Source organism: Dysidea avara, chromosome 1, assembly GCF_963678975.1.
Source record: "Dysidea avara chromosome 1, odDysAvar1.4, whole genome shotgun sequence".
Taxonomy (NCBI): Eukaryota; Metazoa; Porifera; class Demospongiae; order Dictyoceratida; family Dysideidae; genus Dysidea; species Dysidea avara.
In genome coordinates, this window is record NC_089272.1 from 30,118,273 (window position 1) to 30,135,751 (window position 17,479).

Sequence of the window (17,479 nt, forward strand, 5' to 3'; positions counted from 1 at the left end):
GCATTGTATTGAATGTATACTTTGTACTATACAGTTTACATATCCAAGTATAGGCAGCGATAGCATGCTGTGTTCAGCTATGGTATGGCTTCTGATTTATCTATTATAGGCATGCACACTTGTGCAGCTATGTGATTACAGCAAGTCAAGTACACAGTGGTACAGTTGCTCTTGTGTGAACTTATCATGATATAGAGACTGCCTATGTTTTGTTCTTTTTGCCAAAATCCTAATAGAACATACACCTCAATACCACTCTAGGAAGCTCCCCAACCACAAAAGAAGCCTTAGAAGTTCATTTATATAGGAAGTATAGGCCTACTGGAAAACATGATGTAAAAAAGAACCAGGAAAAGTATTTATTTAAAAAACTGAAATATGCCATTTTGTTCATCATCTTTTTTTTTTTCTCACAGGGCTAGAGCAAAATGTGAGTACTTTTTAGCCTAAAAACTACATAACAATGAGAAGGTAACTTTATAAAACTTTATGGCTAATATAGATGATCATATCTCTGGAACGAAATTACTGATTGAAAACCTAGTTATTTTTTTCAACAAGTCAGACCTTTAATTTGAAACCATGTTTTAATGGTGTAGAACAATGCCTGAGGGAGGAAAAGACAAAAAATGATGAATTTTCAATAGCCATAAAGGTCACCGAAGGTCAAATATGCAATGGTACTATATCCAAAAAGGAATACCACTGGAAGCACATACTATGTTCTATGTTTGATGCTTTTCTCATGAAGTGCACAAAATCATCATACGACATTCTACTATAAATTTTAGGGTGTTTTCAAGCCTTTAAATTGCAAAAATTCTGCAGCTTCTAGGGGTTGCACCTCAGACTCCCTGAAATTCTACTTAATATTACAGTCATACAACAATAGTGCTATGCCCTGTTTGGCCTCTCTGTAGGTCAGGTCTAGTGGCTACAAGCAGAAAAAAATTGGGGCAGTAAAGGATAATAATATTCTATTAATGATTTCATGACAGGAATAAGATTATTCATTTGTGCATAAAAGAATAGGAATGGAAATTTAATGTCAACTTGTATAACAAGATCCTTTATGGAAATTTCTAGCTTTTTGCTAAGAAGTTACAGAACTGATAGAAATTTATATAGACAAAACACTTTTCATACACTACAAAAAAAATTTTCAATTAGATGCAATGTATAAGAAAATAGATGCTCGGAGTTATTAGCTAAGCATGCTAAAAAAAACAATGATGAACACACTGTACTGTATATTGCTACTAATAGGAATTCATATGTTTATTACTTCTTGGTTGATTGTTTACATTTTAGAGAAATGCTGTCAGACCAATTACACAATAGTCACTCTAAAACAACAGACTGATAATACTAATGCAATTTAATAATCAGTCAGTTCTTAGCATAATGATTATAATTATCATAGGTAATAGATACTCAATAGCATAATTTTATCCAGTCTTCTTATTCAGCATGACTTCTTGTACAGCCCAATTAAGTTATAAATGATTATCCCACTGAGGGGGGGGGGGGGGGGGGGACTTTTAGTAGGCCTGCATTAAATGTACCAGCATAAAAAAAGCATAATAAGCTGGAGTGCTATGGCATATTAGGTAATATTTCAAAGTATGGAGTTTAATTCCATGAAAATAGATCGATATTCCCTAATAGAGCAGTCAGTGGAAACTGCAATATATATATAGAACATTCAAATGCATTGTACATAGCTCCTTAGATCGATGCTCTCTAATAGAGTATATAGTCACTTAATAGTGAAATACTGTAATAGAACATTCACCAATTAAAATGTTTCAAGGTAATTATTATATTGTAACAATGTTGCCAATTCAGGAGCATAATGCAAGCATAATAATATAGGAATGCTGTAAAAGCAAAATGGGTGAAAATTTTGGGAAAATTTATGAAACAAAAATTTTCAAAACATAGAAATATTTTCACCCATCAAGAAATATCACAGTAGGAAACATTTTCACTAAAACTGACACTACATATATGCTTTAAATGTTTAAATCATACAGTTATGGTTTGAAAGAATCAGAATGTACATGGTACAGGTATATTTTAGCAGCAGCATATATATACCATTCAATTTTACTAATGGCAACATACTTATGAATGACCCTATATCTTACAGAGAACAGAAACAATACGTACTACAGGCACTGTATTCTTACTGGTACATATATAACCAATAATACTTAAATATTCAATAATGTTGCAATAACAACAGTCACAATGTTAACTTTTTAAAACTATATATTATATTGTACCATAAGTTTCATAGCTTTACGTAAAACAATTAAACTTTTAAAATCACAAATTATTCATTGTAAAGTTTAGACTCAAACTGTACACATCAATGACAATTTTAGTGCTCCTTAAGGCACTATGCCTACTACAGTCACATACACAGACACATACAAATTATAAAATATTAAAACACTATACTGATCATTGGTGGACATGACTACTACAAACTATACGTAATGGCTATATATGCAATTCTAATCATGGGGGCCAATGGATCTATACAACTTGTTCATATGCCATGGATGAACTAATTTTGTTAGTAGTAAGATGTCCATTTCCAGATGTGGCTGTCTGCTGTTGTTGTGCATTGTTGGAAGTGGTAAGGTGTCCATTTCCTGTTGTGTTAGTCTGTTGCTTTTGTACATCATCCGTCTGTTGCTGTTGTACACCATCAACCTAAAGAAATGTATGTTAACATTAATTTTTATGTTTAATTCAATGAAAAAGCTTGACAATATTATTCAGCACACTAAGATTGTCCAAAAATTATTCAATCCATTTCAATACCTTTTGCATTCATGCATCCATACATTACAGTACAGTCCACTTATAACTTCACACATTCGTGGCATTTTGCTCATAGTCCCATGCATTGTTTGTGAGGGTAAAGCAAATGCCACATATGAATAAAACTAAGACCAGGCATGGGTGCACCTAAAGCTACACGTAAAAAGTTAAATGTCACAGCCACACACATGACCATTCCCCCATGCAAGCATGTGCATGTGGTGGTGTGATTGTTACAGTATATATTATTAATTAACATCAAAGAACATATAGACTGGGGAGGTGGCAGCTAATAAATGGCTGCAATGATGTTTATTATTTATTCCCACTATGGACGTTGCGCTGTTTTTGTACCCCAACAAGAAGGAACGGCTTTTGCCGAAATCAATCAATCAATCAATCAATCAATCAATCAACCAACCAATCAACCAATCATGCTATTGATGCAAATTAGAATTTGCAGCCATTTCTTAGCTGCCACCTTTGATGTCACAACTTAAAGGCCACACCTTTTTCACACCTTGGCTGTTCATGTATTTATGGCCCCAAAGCCAGCCACAGACTGGATCACAGGCTGGATTTGGAGTTTGTTTTTACCCACTTTCTTCTTGATTCAGACAAAAATTAATGATGATTGTCTAAGACAGAATAATTAATTGTATTGTTTTATTTGACTTTGGTAATACTATTATAATACTCTAATAGAGTGCACATTTTTTTGAGGAACTCTAATGGAATGCACATAGAATGTTCTAGGATTTTCTTTGATAGATATTTGAAGGTATAAGCTTACACTATTGAGTAGCATTTATAAAGTAGAAATTAAGTGAGGTGAACAGCCATGATAGCAGTGGCTCAGAGGTTAAGACTTTGGGTGGTCAGTATGGAGGTCCCTAGTTTATAAACTCTGGTAAGTTTTCAACCTGGTGATCTACAATTGTCTGATTTTTGCTTTTAAACTCTGTAGCTGCTACTTCTTTGCCTTTCTAACCAATAAAAGGCACTGCTACAGTGGCTAGTCTATGTACATAAACAAAAAATTTTAAGTTATTCCAACTTGTGGTTTACCCTTTAGCTGGGACAAAAGAGTACATTTTATAACAAAAAAAATTTGCAAAGTGTGCAAAAAGAATAATCTAAGCCCCTGTAGACCCCTTAAGAAAGAAAATTAAAGAAAAAATGAAACTTTGGCCACCCATATCTCACAAATGGCTGAATCAAATTTGCTGTGTCACCTACCTTACCTGGTGGACAGCTAAAATACAAAAATGGTATGATTTAGAGAAGGAACCATGGAGTTATGCAGTCATGAAAATTACATTTTCAATTTCTTCCTGTCAAACAACACACTGTGTAATGGGCCAACTTTCTTTGCCGCACAACACACTTCTGTGAGTCTTGATTATTTTAGTCTAGACATTTTTATGACAGTACTTCCCAGACAAAGATTCCAGTACTATGAAGATAAATTCAAGCAGAATGATACATTGCTGATCAACACATACATGTATTACAGAAATGCTCAAATTTATATCCTTTACCAAAATGCCAGAGTCAATTCTGGTTGTTTTATTAGAGTATTAGAGTATGATTGTGATTATACAGCGTGGTTTGATCGTATTGTCATGAGTATTCAGTTATGCTGCAGAAGTCTCCAACATGTTGCTTAGCATTGCTTTGACACTCTTCAAATCAATTCTTGATTATTTTAAAATGAGTCTAAATACTGCAGTTTATGTTTACTTGAGTAGGAGATACTGTAATTGCACATGTTGTGTTAACATGATGTTAGTAGCAATTTAATGCTCTATATGTTGAGTTTTCATCAGTTTCACAGAAAGAGTAAGATTGGATGACTGTACTACAAAGCAATGTTTGAAGATATTACTACACCTTTTAGAAACATTAATTTCCCGGCACGTGTGATTACTGTGTTACATAAACATTAGAGAAAAATGATTCTCTTTGTGTTACCTTTTTTGGCTCACTGTAGGTCCGAGCAACATTAGCTGGTGTCATTCTAGTAGAAAGAGCATATTCAGTTCCGTTAGCAATGGCTTGGTGGGGAACACTTGAGTTACCATTCTATATGGATAAACAACAGGAAAACTACAGTTAGCACAGGACATTTTGGAGTCTTTTGTTAATGCATAGTGTATGTACTTCATTATTGCCCACTTGATTGCACAACTGTACCCAGCCAACAGACTATTATTTTACTGTATGCCAATGTTCCCAAAATAACCACAGTTTGCTGTGGAATATGACACTCCAAGAGTATATATGTGAATTTGACAGTGTTGTACAGTACAGTGGAACCTTGATTATCCAAACACTGATTAACCGAACAGTCAATTATCTGAATGCCAAATTGACTGCTCAATTAGAGTATTTTGTCAACAAGTGTATGCTTTATTACAGTAGTTGAGCAAAGCTCTGTACATAAATGTATGGATGTTCAATTTTTTTGCACTATTCAATAATATGAACACCCTTTCCCCCTAATTAGTTTCCACTGTGCACAGTAATATATGAACAACTGTTAGTCAAAATCCACTTGTAACTACAGAATCACTCACCATAGTTACTGTTTCATATGAACCCAGTGGTACTGGTGTTTCCTCAGGCTTTTCTTTAACAGAGTCACTATTAGACTTGGATGATGATTTGTGGCGGACAGCTTTAAGTGGTTGGGCACAGTTAAAAACTTCACTGTAGTCTTCAATTACACGAGATGTCATTTGTGGCTTTAATACTGGAAGATCAATACTATCTTTTGAAATGCTATCCTTTGAAATGCTATCATGATGAGTACTAAAGTGCACAAGAGATATGTGAATTATTATTAGCACTACGTATTGTTATTGTTATATGTACTAAGTAACTTGTTCACAGTAAGATATATTTATACATTACAAACATTTTGTAACTGATGGAGTAGCAATGCCAAAAAAATCAATGCTTGTACAGTAGTCATGCATGCATCAGCATCATACGATGATATTGAAATATTGATTTAATGCACATAGCGAAGTAACTAACTTGTTTACAACATTATATATCATTTGATCATTTCTAGGGTCACCTGAAACAAACAATAACATCACTAAAACATAACTGTATAATGTGTTACTGTACACACAAGTGTAACACAATGGAAAATTGTCATAAATAAGAAAGTGAACTACATAAATACTGTACCTTTCTTTTTATTATAATAGCTCCAGTACACTAGAAGAATTATAATCAACATGATCATTATCATGGCTATTCCTCCAATAAACCCTGCAATGACACCTCCAACTAGACTAGTACAACTGCATTTGTCATTATCTACTACCCTCCCTAAAGTATTGCAAAATATATTTATCGTGAATAAATAAGTCTATAATACTACATGAGTATTGCTATATACCATCTAAAGTTTTAACTAATAAATAATATCTAATCAAAAACAGCCAAGCTGTAAAAAAAGGTGCGGCCCCCAAAAAGGCCATGGTGAAAAAAGATGTGAAATCCAAGGTGGCCGCCAAGAAATGGCTGTGATGGTAGGTTAATGGTAAAAATTTTAATAACGACAATTCAGGTGAATTTTGTGCCGCTTGGTCTTGGCACCAAATTCACCTGAATTGTTGTTATTAAAATGTAACCATTAACCTACCATCACAGCCATTTCTTGGCCGCCACCTTGGATTTCACATCTTTTTTCACCATAGCCTTTCTGAGGGCCGCACACTTTTTTACAGCTTAGCTGTTTTGGATTAAACTTCATTTCTTTTTGTATTTAGGCCAGCTTTGGGACTTTTTTAACCTATATAGCTGAACTCTCTTCAGTGTGACTTGCAATGTTATGAATCACTACAGCGATAGATTTGTAGCTGAACTCTCTATAGGGTGACTTGCTTCTTGCTGAACTGTCTATAAGATTAACTGTTTGCAGCTGAACTCCTCACAGAATATGGTAATAGAATTCTATAATGGAGTAAATAAATTAGCTGAATGCTCTATTAGGGTGACTGTTCTATTAGAGTATCTCGATCTCGCATTTGCTACACGGAGTTGGCTTTTGAATCATAACTCAGTGCTTTGTAATCCAATTCTTCTATACTACTGCAAGGACTTTCTATGAAGATTATTCCAGCTATACACCGATTTTCAGCTCATTGCTCTAAGCGGTTTGCCTAGTAGGCGTGAAAACTAATATTTTTTTATTCCTAAAAATCGATCGCGTAATTGTGACACAGGTTGGGTTTTGTGTCATATCGCCGTGGTCTTTATCTCGATTCCTTTCAAACCACCAAAAGGCACTCCTACGATGGTTACTCCATCTACATAGCAATTTTCAACTCATTCCATGAAGCGGTTTACCCTGTAGGCGTGACAACAAATCGATCTTGTTTTACGCGAATAATCGGTAATAACTCCTGAATCATTCACCGGATTTGCACCAAATTTGATGCTAGGATTTGCCTTTGTACTCCCCTTCTGTGTGCCATATTTCAAGGCGATCGGAGTACGCGTTTGCGTTTTATAGCAATTTTTGCAAGTGTGCGAAAAGACGAAGAAGAAAAAAAAAACGAAGAAAAAAAACGAAACTTTGGCCACTCCTATCTCGGAAATGGCTACAGTGATTTCCTTCAAAGTTGGAATGGAGACTCCCCTAGCTGGCGGGCAACTCTGCAGCAAATTTGGTTCCAATCGGATGAGTTATCACCGAGATACAAATGTGTGAAAATGACGTTCTCTTTCTTCCTGTCAATATACCCACGGTGTGGCACGCCGGCTTCTTGGGCCGCACGACACACTATCGTGTGTCTTGATAAGTACAATAATTGTACAATACTAAATTAATGTGAGTTGCTTTACTCCTGCTATAAGTACAACCAATATTTTCAACTGTTTTTAGGTTTTTTTTGCAAGTCCATGAAGGTATATATGTGACTTCATTTTAAACTAGTGATACATACAGTACTGCTTGTGTTTTTACACATACATACAACTCGTTAGATGTATTACGTGCAACCATGCAACTTCAAGTGAAAATTCTTGTAATTTTATCTCATAAGTGTCTAGTAAGCAATTCTGCAATCGGGTTTTCAAAGAAAAGCATATGCCAGCATTCCATTTGTACCTTCAGTACCATATATGAGTTAGATACAGTACATTGTAAAGTCATGAATATTATGACCAAAAAACTAATAAATGAATCTACATATTTAAATAAAAGTCTTGCTATAAGAGCCAACATCATATTATACTACTGTAACAGTGTGTGCAGATGATAGTTTTATACTAACAACAATCACCTGTTGGTTGTATCACAGTTGTCATTGGGACATGTACAGTTTTAGTAGTAGTGGAAGTAGTAGTAGTAGTTTTGTGGTCTGTGTATATCATACAGTACGATAGTATCATGCAGTATGATAGTACTGTACAGTAGGGACCACAAAGGAGTAGGCGTGGCCAATGAAATAACATCACCCAAAAACCAGTAGAGATGCGGCGATTATGCCAGCATGATTTCAAGCATAATGGGAATCAAGAATTATGCTAGCATTTTGAGGTGATTATAAAGCTTTAACAGTAGGAAAATCTGCAGATGGCACAATTCTGTTTAAAAAGATCGAGATACTTTAATAGAGCAGTCAGAAACTCTAATAGAACAGTCACTGAATATTATTTATTCTGAAATGAAATACTCTAATGCAGCAACCAGCTAAACAATTCAAGACTATTTGAAGCATGAAAATGGTGATACAGCAATAAACTGATATTATTAGCCAATTATGGTGGCATAATTTTGGGAATAATGGGCAATTCTCAAAAGCATAATAGGTGATTTTTTTAGCACTGCTCAAAAGCATAATGCTCAATTTTTGGAGCATAATAGCCTCATGTCTAAAAACCAGCCTCAATTTTTCCAAACAATGATGAGGCAGTATTGGTTAAGTAAAACTACAATAAGCCCAAACAAGCTTTCAGATCGACCTGAAATGCTTTCAATAAGTTGCTACGGAATTTTAAAATAAAAATTATTTAACGGAATTTTCTATTGACTGACTGTATGACTACCTGACTGCCTGACTGACTGATGCCTTCAGACAAGCGTAACTTGATAATGGCTAAGGCTACGGGCTTGATTTTTTCACTGTTTGATGTCACTTCAGCCTTTTGGCATACCGCAGTACGTAGGATGCATTATTCATGGATTTACTGGTGTCCTCCTTTGTGTCCCATTCATCTTTGCTGACAGCAAAGTGTGGATTTGGTGGTAGCACATGATGGCTTCTCTTCAAAACCGAAATCATCCATATTTTTCATAGTGACTATTTTGATTGTAGAGGTGCTTTTTGAACAGTTCTTGACTTGTACTGCCGTGTAATGGGTTGAATATAGCTAACAACGAAGTGTAATGGATACTTCACTTTTCAGACGATAATTGATATAACTGGGGCATGCAGCGCCATTTCTTTTAGGATGTGTGGATTGCAGAGGTGCTTTTCGAACAGTTGTTGATTCATGATGCTGTGTAACAGGTTGAACATAGCTGACAATGAAGCATAATGGATACTTCACTTTTCAGATGATAATTTATATAGCTGGGGTGAACGGTGCCATTTCAGATGCGGTATGCATGGCTTCACCAGTCATAATAATTATTTACAAAAAGTTAACAAACAAGTGAACAAATATTTTGGAATTTTCAACTAGATTAGGGACCATAGCACATCGATAAAAAGTACTGAAACACTAGCGCACGATATTAGATCACAATAAAACAATAAGAAGTGTTATATCCCTACTGTGCATTTTTATTATGGTATCTTGAGCACAGTAGGGATATAACACTTCTTATTGTTTTAATGTGATTTAATATCATGTACGTACTACTTCAGCTTGTATCGGTACTTTTTATTGATGTGCTATGGTCCCTACTCTAGTTGAAATTCCTAATTATTTTGTGCGCTTGTACACATACAAAAACACACACACAAAGCAAAAGCAAAGCCTATGGCAGCCGTACAAAGCACAGCTATTACCACCTAGTGAATCAGCACTGGAATGCCTGTGCACCACTCCAGCACTTGAGCCTTGTGCAGGCAAATCCTCCCAGGGCAGGGCTAGTAACCTGCAGGAGGACTGTCCAGGTCTCACGGAGGGTGGTCACAGAACCCAAGGTTCCGCAGCAACCTCAATACTGCTAAGCGAGACAAGGACAGTTTGGCATTTGCTTCTCCAGTTAATACCAGGTACCCATTAATGTTACAGCTGGCCCAGGGTGGGCTGCTTCCCCAGTTGACACCAGGCCACTAGGTCCCCATTAACTGCTGGATACACTGGAATAGTGTGAGTAAAGCTTCATGCTCAAGGAAACAACAACAACACCAAAGCGGCATCGAACCTGGGACCTTTTGATCACCAGGAAGATGCCCTAACCACTTGGCTATGCTGCCTCACACACGCATGCGCGCGTGCACGCACACATAATAAATGGAATATATTTGTTAATCCTCACCAATAGGAGGTAATGTGATGGTGACAGTTTTGGTTGGTTGTATAGGAGCCATAGGCATAGATGTATTAGTTGTTAGTACAGTATAACTGGTTTGTCCAGCTCCACAACAAGTATTAATGGCTACAACAGTTACATTGTAGGTTGAGTCATAGGTCTCCATTAATAGTATATGATGTCTGGTCGGTAGTAATTGTTTCACTGTCACCATTTCCATCAGACCAGCTAACTTCGTAAGTTACTGAAAACATGTCCACCACCTCATCCCATTGTACCATAAAAGATGCACATGCTCTTTGTGAAAGTCTGATGTTCGTTGGTTTATCAGGTGTATCTGTATACATGCAACATTTCTTACATTTAGGCCATAACAAAATTTTTTAAACAAGACAGGTCAGTGTTTTAGCAAACCTCCAAATGGACAAACAAAGGATCATGTGACGTCTTCTAATATGGCTGTTGACTCACAAATATAGTGTAAGCAGTACTAATAGAAATCACGATATTGTATAAGTGCAAGCCTACATATATTACAGTGCATGTGTACACATAGTAGCGTAAATCTCAATCATCATCCATAGTTTGTCCTTATCGCTCTAGTTCCCACATGGTGCAACCTATCATCACTCCACTCACTTGGGACACTGGTTTGGTTTTCCTTTAGCTGTGTTGAAAACATCAGGTCTCTAGGAGCATCCTACTGGGTGTAGGAATCTTGAATAGCAGGTGGTGTGTGACCTCAACTATTGTCCAGGTACATATTATTATCGTGACATGTTGCATGCCCATACATTAATTATTCTTCGAATTCAAAGTACGTACTTCAAAAATGAATTCAAACATTTCCACAGTACTGTTGTATTTGGCCTTATTTAACCTAACTTATGTCAAGATTTCATGTAATTCTTATAATATTATGCGAACTTTTAAGCTACATGAAATTGCTTATTGATGCCAATTTATATACGTATTAAACGAAAGACAACAAGAAGCATCTACAACCTTTTTACAACCTAAACTGTTCGGGTAAGATGTGCAGAATTACTTCTAAGTATTTCTTTGTTTCGTTTGACTGCTGATACTGAACCAGGGGGAATAGTGATGGGTGACTTTCAAGCCATTTGTATCTGTTCATGTCCATTCATGTCCTTCCCTTGCTTTAACCTATCTAGGCTCTTTTAAAGATCAATTGGATTGATTAACACTACCTTTCCATTCACAGGCTTTGTTCTCAAAGAGAGGTTCATAGGTTGGGGTAAATTTTGGGCTTTTGTTTTAGATTACAGCCCAATTGTTTCTTCTTTGTCTTTTTGGTTGCTTTTACACAACGTAAAGGAAATACAGTAGAGGTAGGGCTTGTTAACCATAACAGTAACCAATTTAGGCTTAAACAAACACATCCAAGGATATTTTCAGTGAAGCTGCTTAGTACGAATACCTGAGGAATAGCAGTTTCATTCCATAAAATATTCGGCCGATAATGGACGTACGATGATAATTGAGGGTTTACGATACTCCTTATGATTTGTATCATTATATAGTTAGTTTCCTTAGTTACCTAAACAATAATGATCAATGTGTTTCATTTATTTACTGAGCAACTAAAGGGAAGTAGTCTGGATATATTATATACTGTAGTGCACACTTCTGTACTCACCATACACAGTGACAGGATCACTAGTTTCCATCATTCCACACTTGTTAACAGTAGCTACACTCACATTATAATTTACATCACCACTCAATCCTGTTACAGTGTAACTGTTTGTATTCCCTGGAACTGTCCTGTTGTACATCACACCAGTATGTAGGTTAGTCCATATTACTGTATAGTTGTCATTGACAACTGATGATTTCCAGTTAACAGTGAACATTGAAGAATTAATAGAGATCACCTCAAAGATGACTGGTACAATATCTGGAGATGATCAATAGCACTACTATACATTATACAGTGTGCTTCTGTTGTACAGTATATGGTATTAGTACATGTATCTGCATGATTGGGAATGCTTTAAAATTTATCCATTATGCATTGGCATCAAGCCTACTATATTATATTGTATGTATGTTACCACCACTAGAGTGTTTTTTGTTTGCACAATTTTCAGTTAATAAACCTGTTCATAGCCAAATTCTCAGGGACCACTGACCAAATTGTCGAATTGCATCAAGTCAAGCCCATAGCGCTTGTAACTACATGGGTGCAGCAGCAGTTAGAGCATTAGCTTGATAAGTGGTATTCTGATTACAGAATAAATATGAGGGCTACAATCGTGGAATCATTTACAGATAATTGAACACAAATAAAAAGGGTACATGAAATTTGGAAGGGAACTGATACAAGTACTGTAATTATCACATTCTACACTGTATACACTGTACCTGCAGCTGTTACGACATTCATGTATGCTCCATTGCTCATCACATCACTGCCTACTTCAAGCACATACCATCCTTCATCATCAGTTGTGACATTTTTTATTTTCAATGCATGGGTCAATGAACCAAACTGATCATCGAAACTTTCAAACAATGAATACTTTGGTCCTGTTACTAAACGTTCATAAGCACCACTCTGTGTTAATCTCTTCCACAGTACTACATTCTGAGATGAAATAGTGGAGAAATTTCCTTCTGCTTCACAAATGAATGCAGCAGTTTCTCCAGTACATTTTGTGGTATTGCTTGGGTGAGCTGTTACTGTCACTGAAATAAATATTTACAGTGTATTTACTTTGCTAATACCATGAAAACATGCACACACATCTTTACATACTGACTAATTCTTGAGAAACAATACTATTGTAATTCACAGCACTTCATCTGTGCTAAGAGCTCAAAAGCATACACTAAGATAGCACAAACATGCAATTTGTATACTTAACTATATAACAGATATGCGTACATACAGTCAGAAGCTTAAGAGGCTCTTATGAGCCTCTGGTACAGTACATGCCTTTTGGAGTTTGATTTGGTTTTTACACATGTACAATGTACAGTGATTATTTTATTTTTGTGCTAATTTACAGTGTAAATTGATTAATGAACTACTCTATTGGATCTCCTTCCCATCACGTATACTGCATACTGTAGTGGACTGATGTACAGCGTATAGTATCATTTTAACTCACTCAAAAGTGGTAACTAGCTCTGTGTTATTTATTCTACTAAAGTTTTTTTTTTAAATAAGTACTTTTCATTGATATTTTACACTCAAATTACAACCTTAGTACAGCACATAATCGACTGTTAGAACAAACAAATATTTACCACTCTACCTTAACTATGGTAATCAACATAACATGTCAGATATGTAATACCCTGTACATGTCTATTCATTGCTGGATAAAGAAAATTATTGCTACTATACAAACACTCTTCCTGTTTAATAGCTCTGGAAAAATAACTCCCACTAATTGCATTATATTTAGTTACTTAACAACAAAGCTATGCCAATTATGGGTTATCATAACCATCCACTGATGCTTGACAACCACACTCCACATTATATACACATACTAACTACATGTACAAAGATTGAAGGAAACTGGACATTGTGTTCTCATTAATTTGATGTTATTGTGAAACCTATTCAGTAATTATCATGAGGCAATGTATTAAATTTATTTTTATGTAAATCCACTTAGGAAGCCTTTAAACTGAAGCAGTAAGTTTGTTAGTCTCATTCATGGAAATGTTTCCATGGCTATGTTTTGATTCTTGTCCATTCTATGTACATACATATGTATGTACGTCTACCCTACATGTATACACAGTTAGCTGTTCTTTAAGCTATAAATTTAGTGCTTCACTTCAAGGAATTTAACTTATTGGAGTGAACTACCCATTCACTGTACAGTATGTCCCAAAACTTTTGAAAAGTATCAACACCTATTGAGTGTAGCAAACATCACAAGCTAGTCAACAACATGTTACATTCGTTGACCAGGTTTTAATTTAAATTCATTAACAGGTATATACCCAAGTTTATTTTAGTGACATGTAGAAAATTATTCAGTTTGAATTAAGTATAAAAACATTTAAATTTGTGCATGATGAAGCAATAATATTCATACAGCAATTAAATGCAAGATGGACATAACTCTGTGGTATAATGTGTGTATGAACCGGGCAATTTGAAACAGTGGAAATGGAAACTGGAAACGGAAAGTGGAAATGGTCAAATCATCATATAAATGTACTCTAGAGTAAAAACCCTTATTTAGTGGCCACCTCTTAAAGACCACCTTTTTATAAAGACCACTTTGTAATTAGATCTCAAAGATGGCTAATTAAGGCACACTGACCTTACAAGACCACTTCATGGTCACCTTTTATAAAGACCACCTCTCCACATTGTAGTAATACCTAGGTTCCAATCATCGGTTCCATGACTTATCAAAACAGCTAGGTCAGCTAAAAAAATACTACACTCTTAAGGTCATCATCTCTTTATGAGACCTCATTTTTTGTTGATACAATATATAGGCTGTAGTGTACTAGCCACATTTCACTTGCATAGACTAAGGACTTGGCACATTCTGGTACAAACTAAGCAATAATGGTAGATGACTTGAGTGAAGTATGGACCAAAATATGGGAGATGACATTGACATCTTTCTATGAGTCATGAAATACATGTTTGAAGCTTATCAAATATTACCATGTAAAGAGGTGGCCTTTATAAAAGGTGACCACGAAGTGGCCTTACCTATCTATAGAACCTAATTACAATATAATATTTGTATAGAAGTGGTCTTTAAAAGTGACGGTTTTACCGTAAGAGCCTAGCTGTTTTGATAAAGTCATGGAATACATACTTGGAATCGTAGCTATTATTACGAGGTGGTCTTTTTCAGCGGACCATGAAATGGTCTTATAAGGTCATCTATTTTTGAGAACTAATTACAATGTGGCCTTTGTATGGAGATGATCTTTATAAGAAGGTAGTCTTTAAGAGGTGGCCACTAAACAAAGGTTCACTCTAGGGTACGCTTATATGATGATTTGACCATTTCCGTTTTCCATTCCCACTTTCCATTTCCGGTTTTCATTTCCACTGTTTCCAATTGCCCGTATGAACCTGGTAAACACATTATCAAAGAGCTAGTTGGCATCCTATTATTATTGTGGCCAAGCAATATTCATTTTTACAACCTGAGGATAGCTTTCTCTCATTTCAAAACAAACCCATAAAAGTAATGTGAGACACCTATTTGTCAGGTGAATATTTGAAATTTGATGAAGCATATCTAGCAGCTGACCAACAAGTTATGGTACACTACACTGATGAACTGATAATGGTTACCAATAGCTTTATACAACATCTGGCAACAGTACAAATTCACTACATGTATACACATATACGTACATGTTAACAGATAAGCAATGCTACACTTTACAGAGAGGAAACATGACATATTAGTACATGTGTTGTGAATTAAATTGCTAGCCTGTGGTAAAGTTAGAAAAAATAGTACGGGCGACATACGAACATGTGACAAAATACTGTAATTTTACAGTGGTAGCCAGGAGTATAAATATGGTCATGGAGTCGGCGTACATTACAACTTTACCAATCACTAATACGTACTACAAATATAAAATGCACATAATATTCCAACACAAATTACCATGGTCATGTTAGTTTGAATAAAGCCAGTCAAGTGTGCACTGAAACTAATAGCTACATCATCACTATCAAATGAATGCAGAAAATGATTCAATTTAATTTACCTTTTCAATCTGATTTTTTATTGCCATTGAGTTAATAATTATAGTGGTACCACTATTAATTCTCAATCATGCAAAAGCCTTACACTGAAGTACTGTACTTAAAATGTATATACCACAACCAAAATTACACCATACTGATATTATATGAGTGTCCTTGATGATGGTATACACATTGTGTGCAGCATACATACCTCCAGGGGACATACTGTATAAACTATGAATATTCCCAACACTTTTGTACTAATTCCCATACTAGCATATAAAATATTATACTGCATACGGTTTGCACATAGCCAAAACAGTATTTAGCTACGTACTAAAAGATCTCTCCGATATCCCATTGTTTTAACATTCTTCCAAACATTGACTGGTAGTTATACGATATTGCTGAGTAGCTAAGCAAGCAATCAAGCTTTATATAAGTTGGACACATCCAACACATCAATGCGTCGTAATCATCGTGATCAATGCGTCAATGCGGCATTATACAATGTTACAGTCACGAGTCAATTGGAGTATTAAAACTACGTAGCTTGCTATATACAAGTTAATATTTTCCTCGCGTTACCATAGTTTTAATAACAATTACTATAATTTAGAAGGTAGCTAGCAACTTTAACAGTTGTAGCTATAGCTGCCAGGGTTCACAGTGAAATTTGAATTTGAATTCACAAGCTGAGCAATCATGCATTGCCGTTCACCGCAAAATTAGCTCGTGGCTATATCACGCTCTCGAAGAAGCATGTTTGCCTATCAGGTGTGTCGCATCACTGTGTATCTAACAGATGAACGCGCCTTCCCACGAAAATGCATCGTCCGTACACACATGAAAGGATCGTCTCCGAATGACCAAACAGCTCAGGTATTGGACATTCGTCACAAGGTAAAATGCGCCTAAAGAAAAACTAATTACCTTCCCCATTACAGTATCCTATCAGCAAGTATAGGAGGACAACACAGCCTGCTCTGCTCTCGAGAGACATTTCTACGATCGTACTCACAAAGCCGCATATGCGCATGCGCTTTTATGTCATATGATCCGGAAGCACGCAGGTAATTGACCTCAGTGTATAGTCATGTAGTCATGGCGTTGTGACATGTGAACACCATAATTATATGGTCCCACACAATATACGTACGTTGCTAAGCATGTAGCTAAAAACTGTTACCAATGAGCTACAGTATGTATCCACTCTTGCAGCTTACAGTTATAATGGCGGATCCAGGATGGGGCATTTGGGGCAAATGCCCCCCCCCCCCCTTCAAGAAATTGCATACAAGATCGAGATATTCTAATAGAGCAGTCAATTACTCTAATAAAGCAGTCACAATGTTCATGAGGCAGTGTAGCTTACCTATGAAGCTATAAATAGGATTTTATTTTACATAACA

The 17,479-nt window shown here is 35.8% G+C and overlaps 1 protein-coding gene across 1 annotated transcript; it reads right to left on the reverse strand.

Annotated features, from left to right (window-relative positions):
* Positions 1-2,324: 2,324 nt before the first annotated feature.
* On the reverse strand, positions 2,325-17,108 carry LOC136261229 (uncharacterized). Its single transcript, XM_066055207.1, has 9 exons — positions 17,001-17,108; positions 12,734-13,057; positions 12,006-12,266; positions 8,142-8,219; positions 6,037-6,180; positions 5,878-5,920; positions 5,415-5,649; positions 4,810-4,920; positions 2,325-2,724 (listed from the first exon to the last, which is right to left on the reverse strand). Exons 1-9 carry the CDS (start codon positions 17,104-17,106, stop codon positions 2,545-2,547), a joined length of 1,482 nt encoding a protein of 493 aa, XP_065911279.1. The 5' UTR covers positions 17,107-17,108; the 3' UTR covers positions 2,325-2,544.
* Positions 17,109-17,479: the final 371 nt, after the last annotated feature.

Excerpts from the sequence above, each read along its gene's own strand:
- LOC136261229 (XM_066055207.1), bottom strand. The coding sequence starts at position 17,106 with ATGCGCATATGCGGCTTTGTGAGTACGATCGTAGAAATGTCTCTCGAG. Across the intron at positions 13,058-17,000 it reads AGGATACTGTAATGGGGAAG|TGACAGTAACAGCTCACCCA; the intron begins GTAATTAGTTTT and ends TATTTATTTCAG. Across the intron at positions 4,921-5,414 it reads CATATGAAACAGTAACTATG|AATGGTAACTCAAGTGTTCC; the intron begins GTGAGTGATTCT and ends TTATCCATATAG.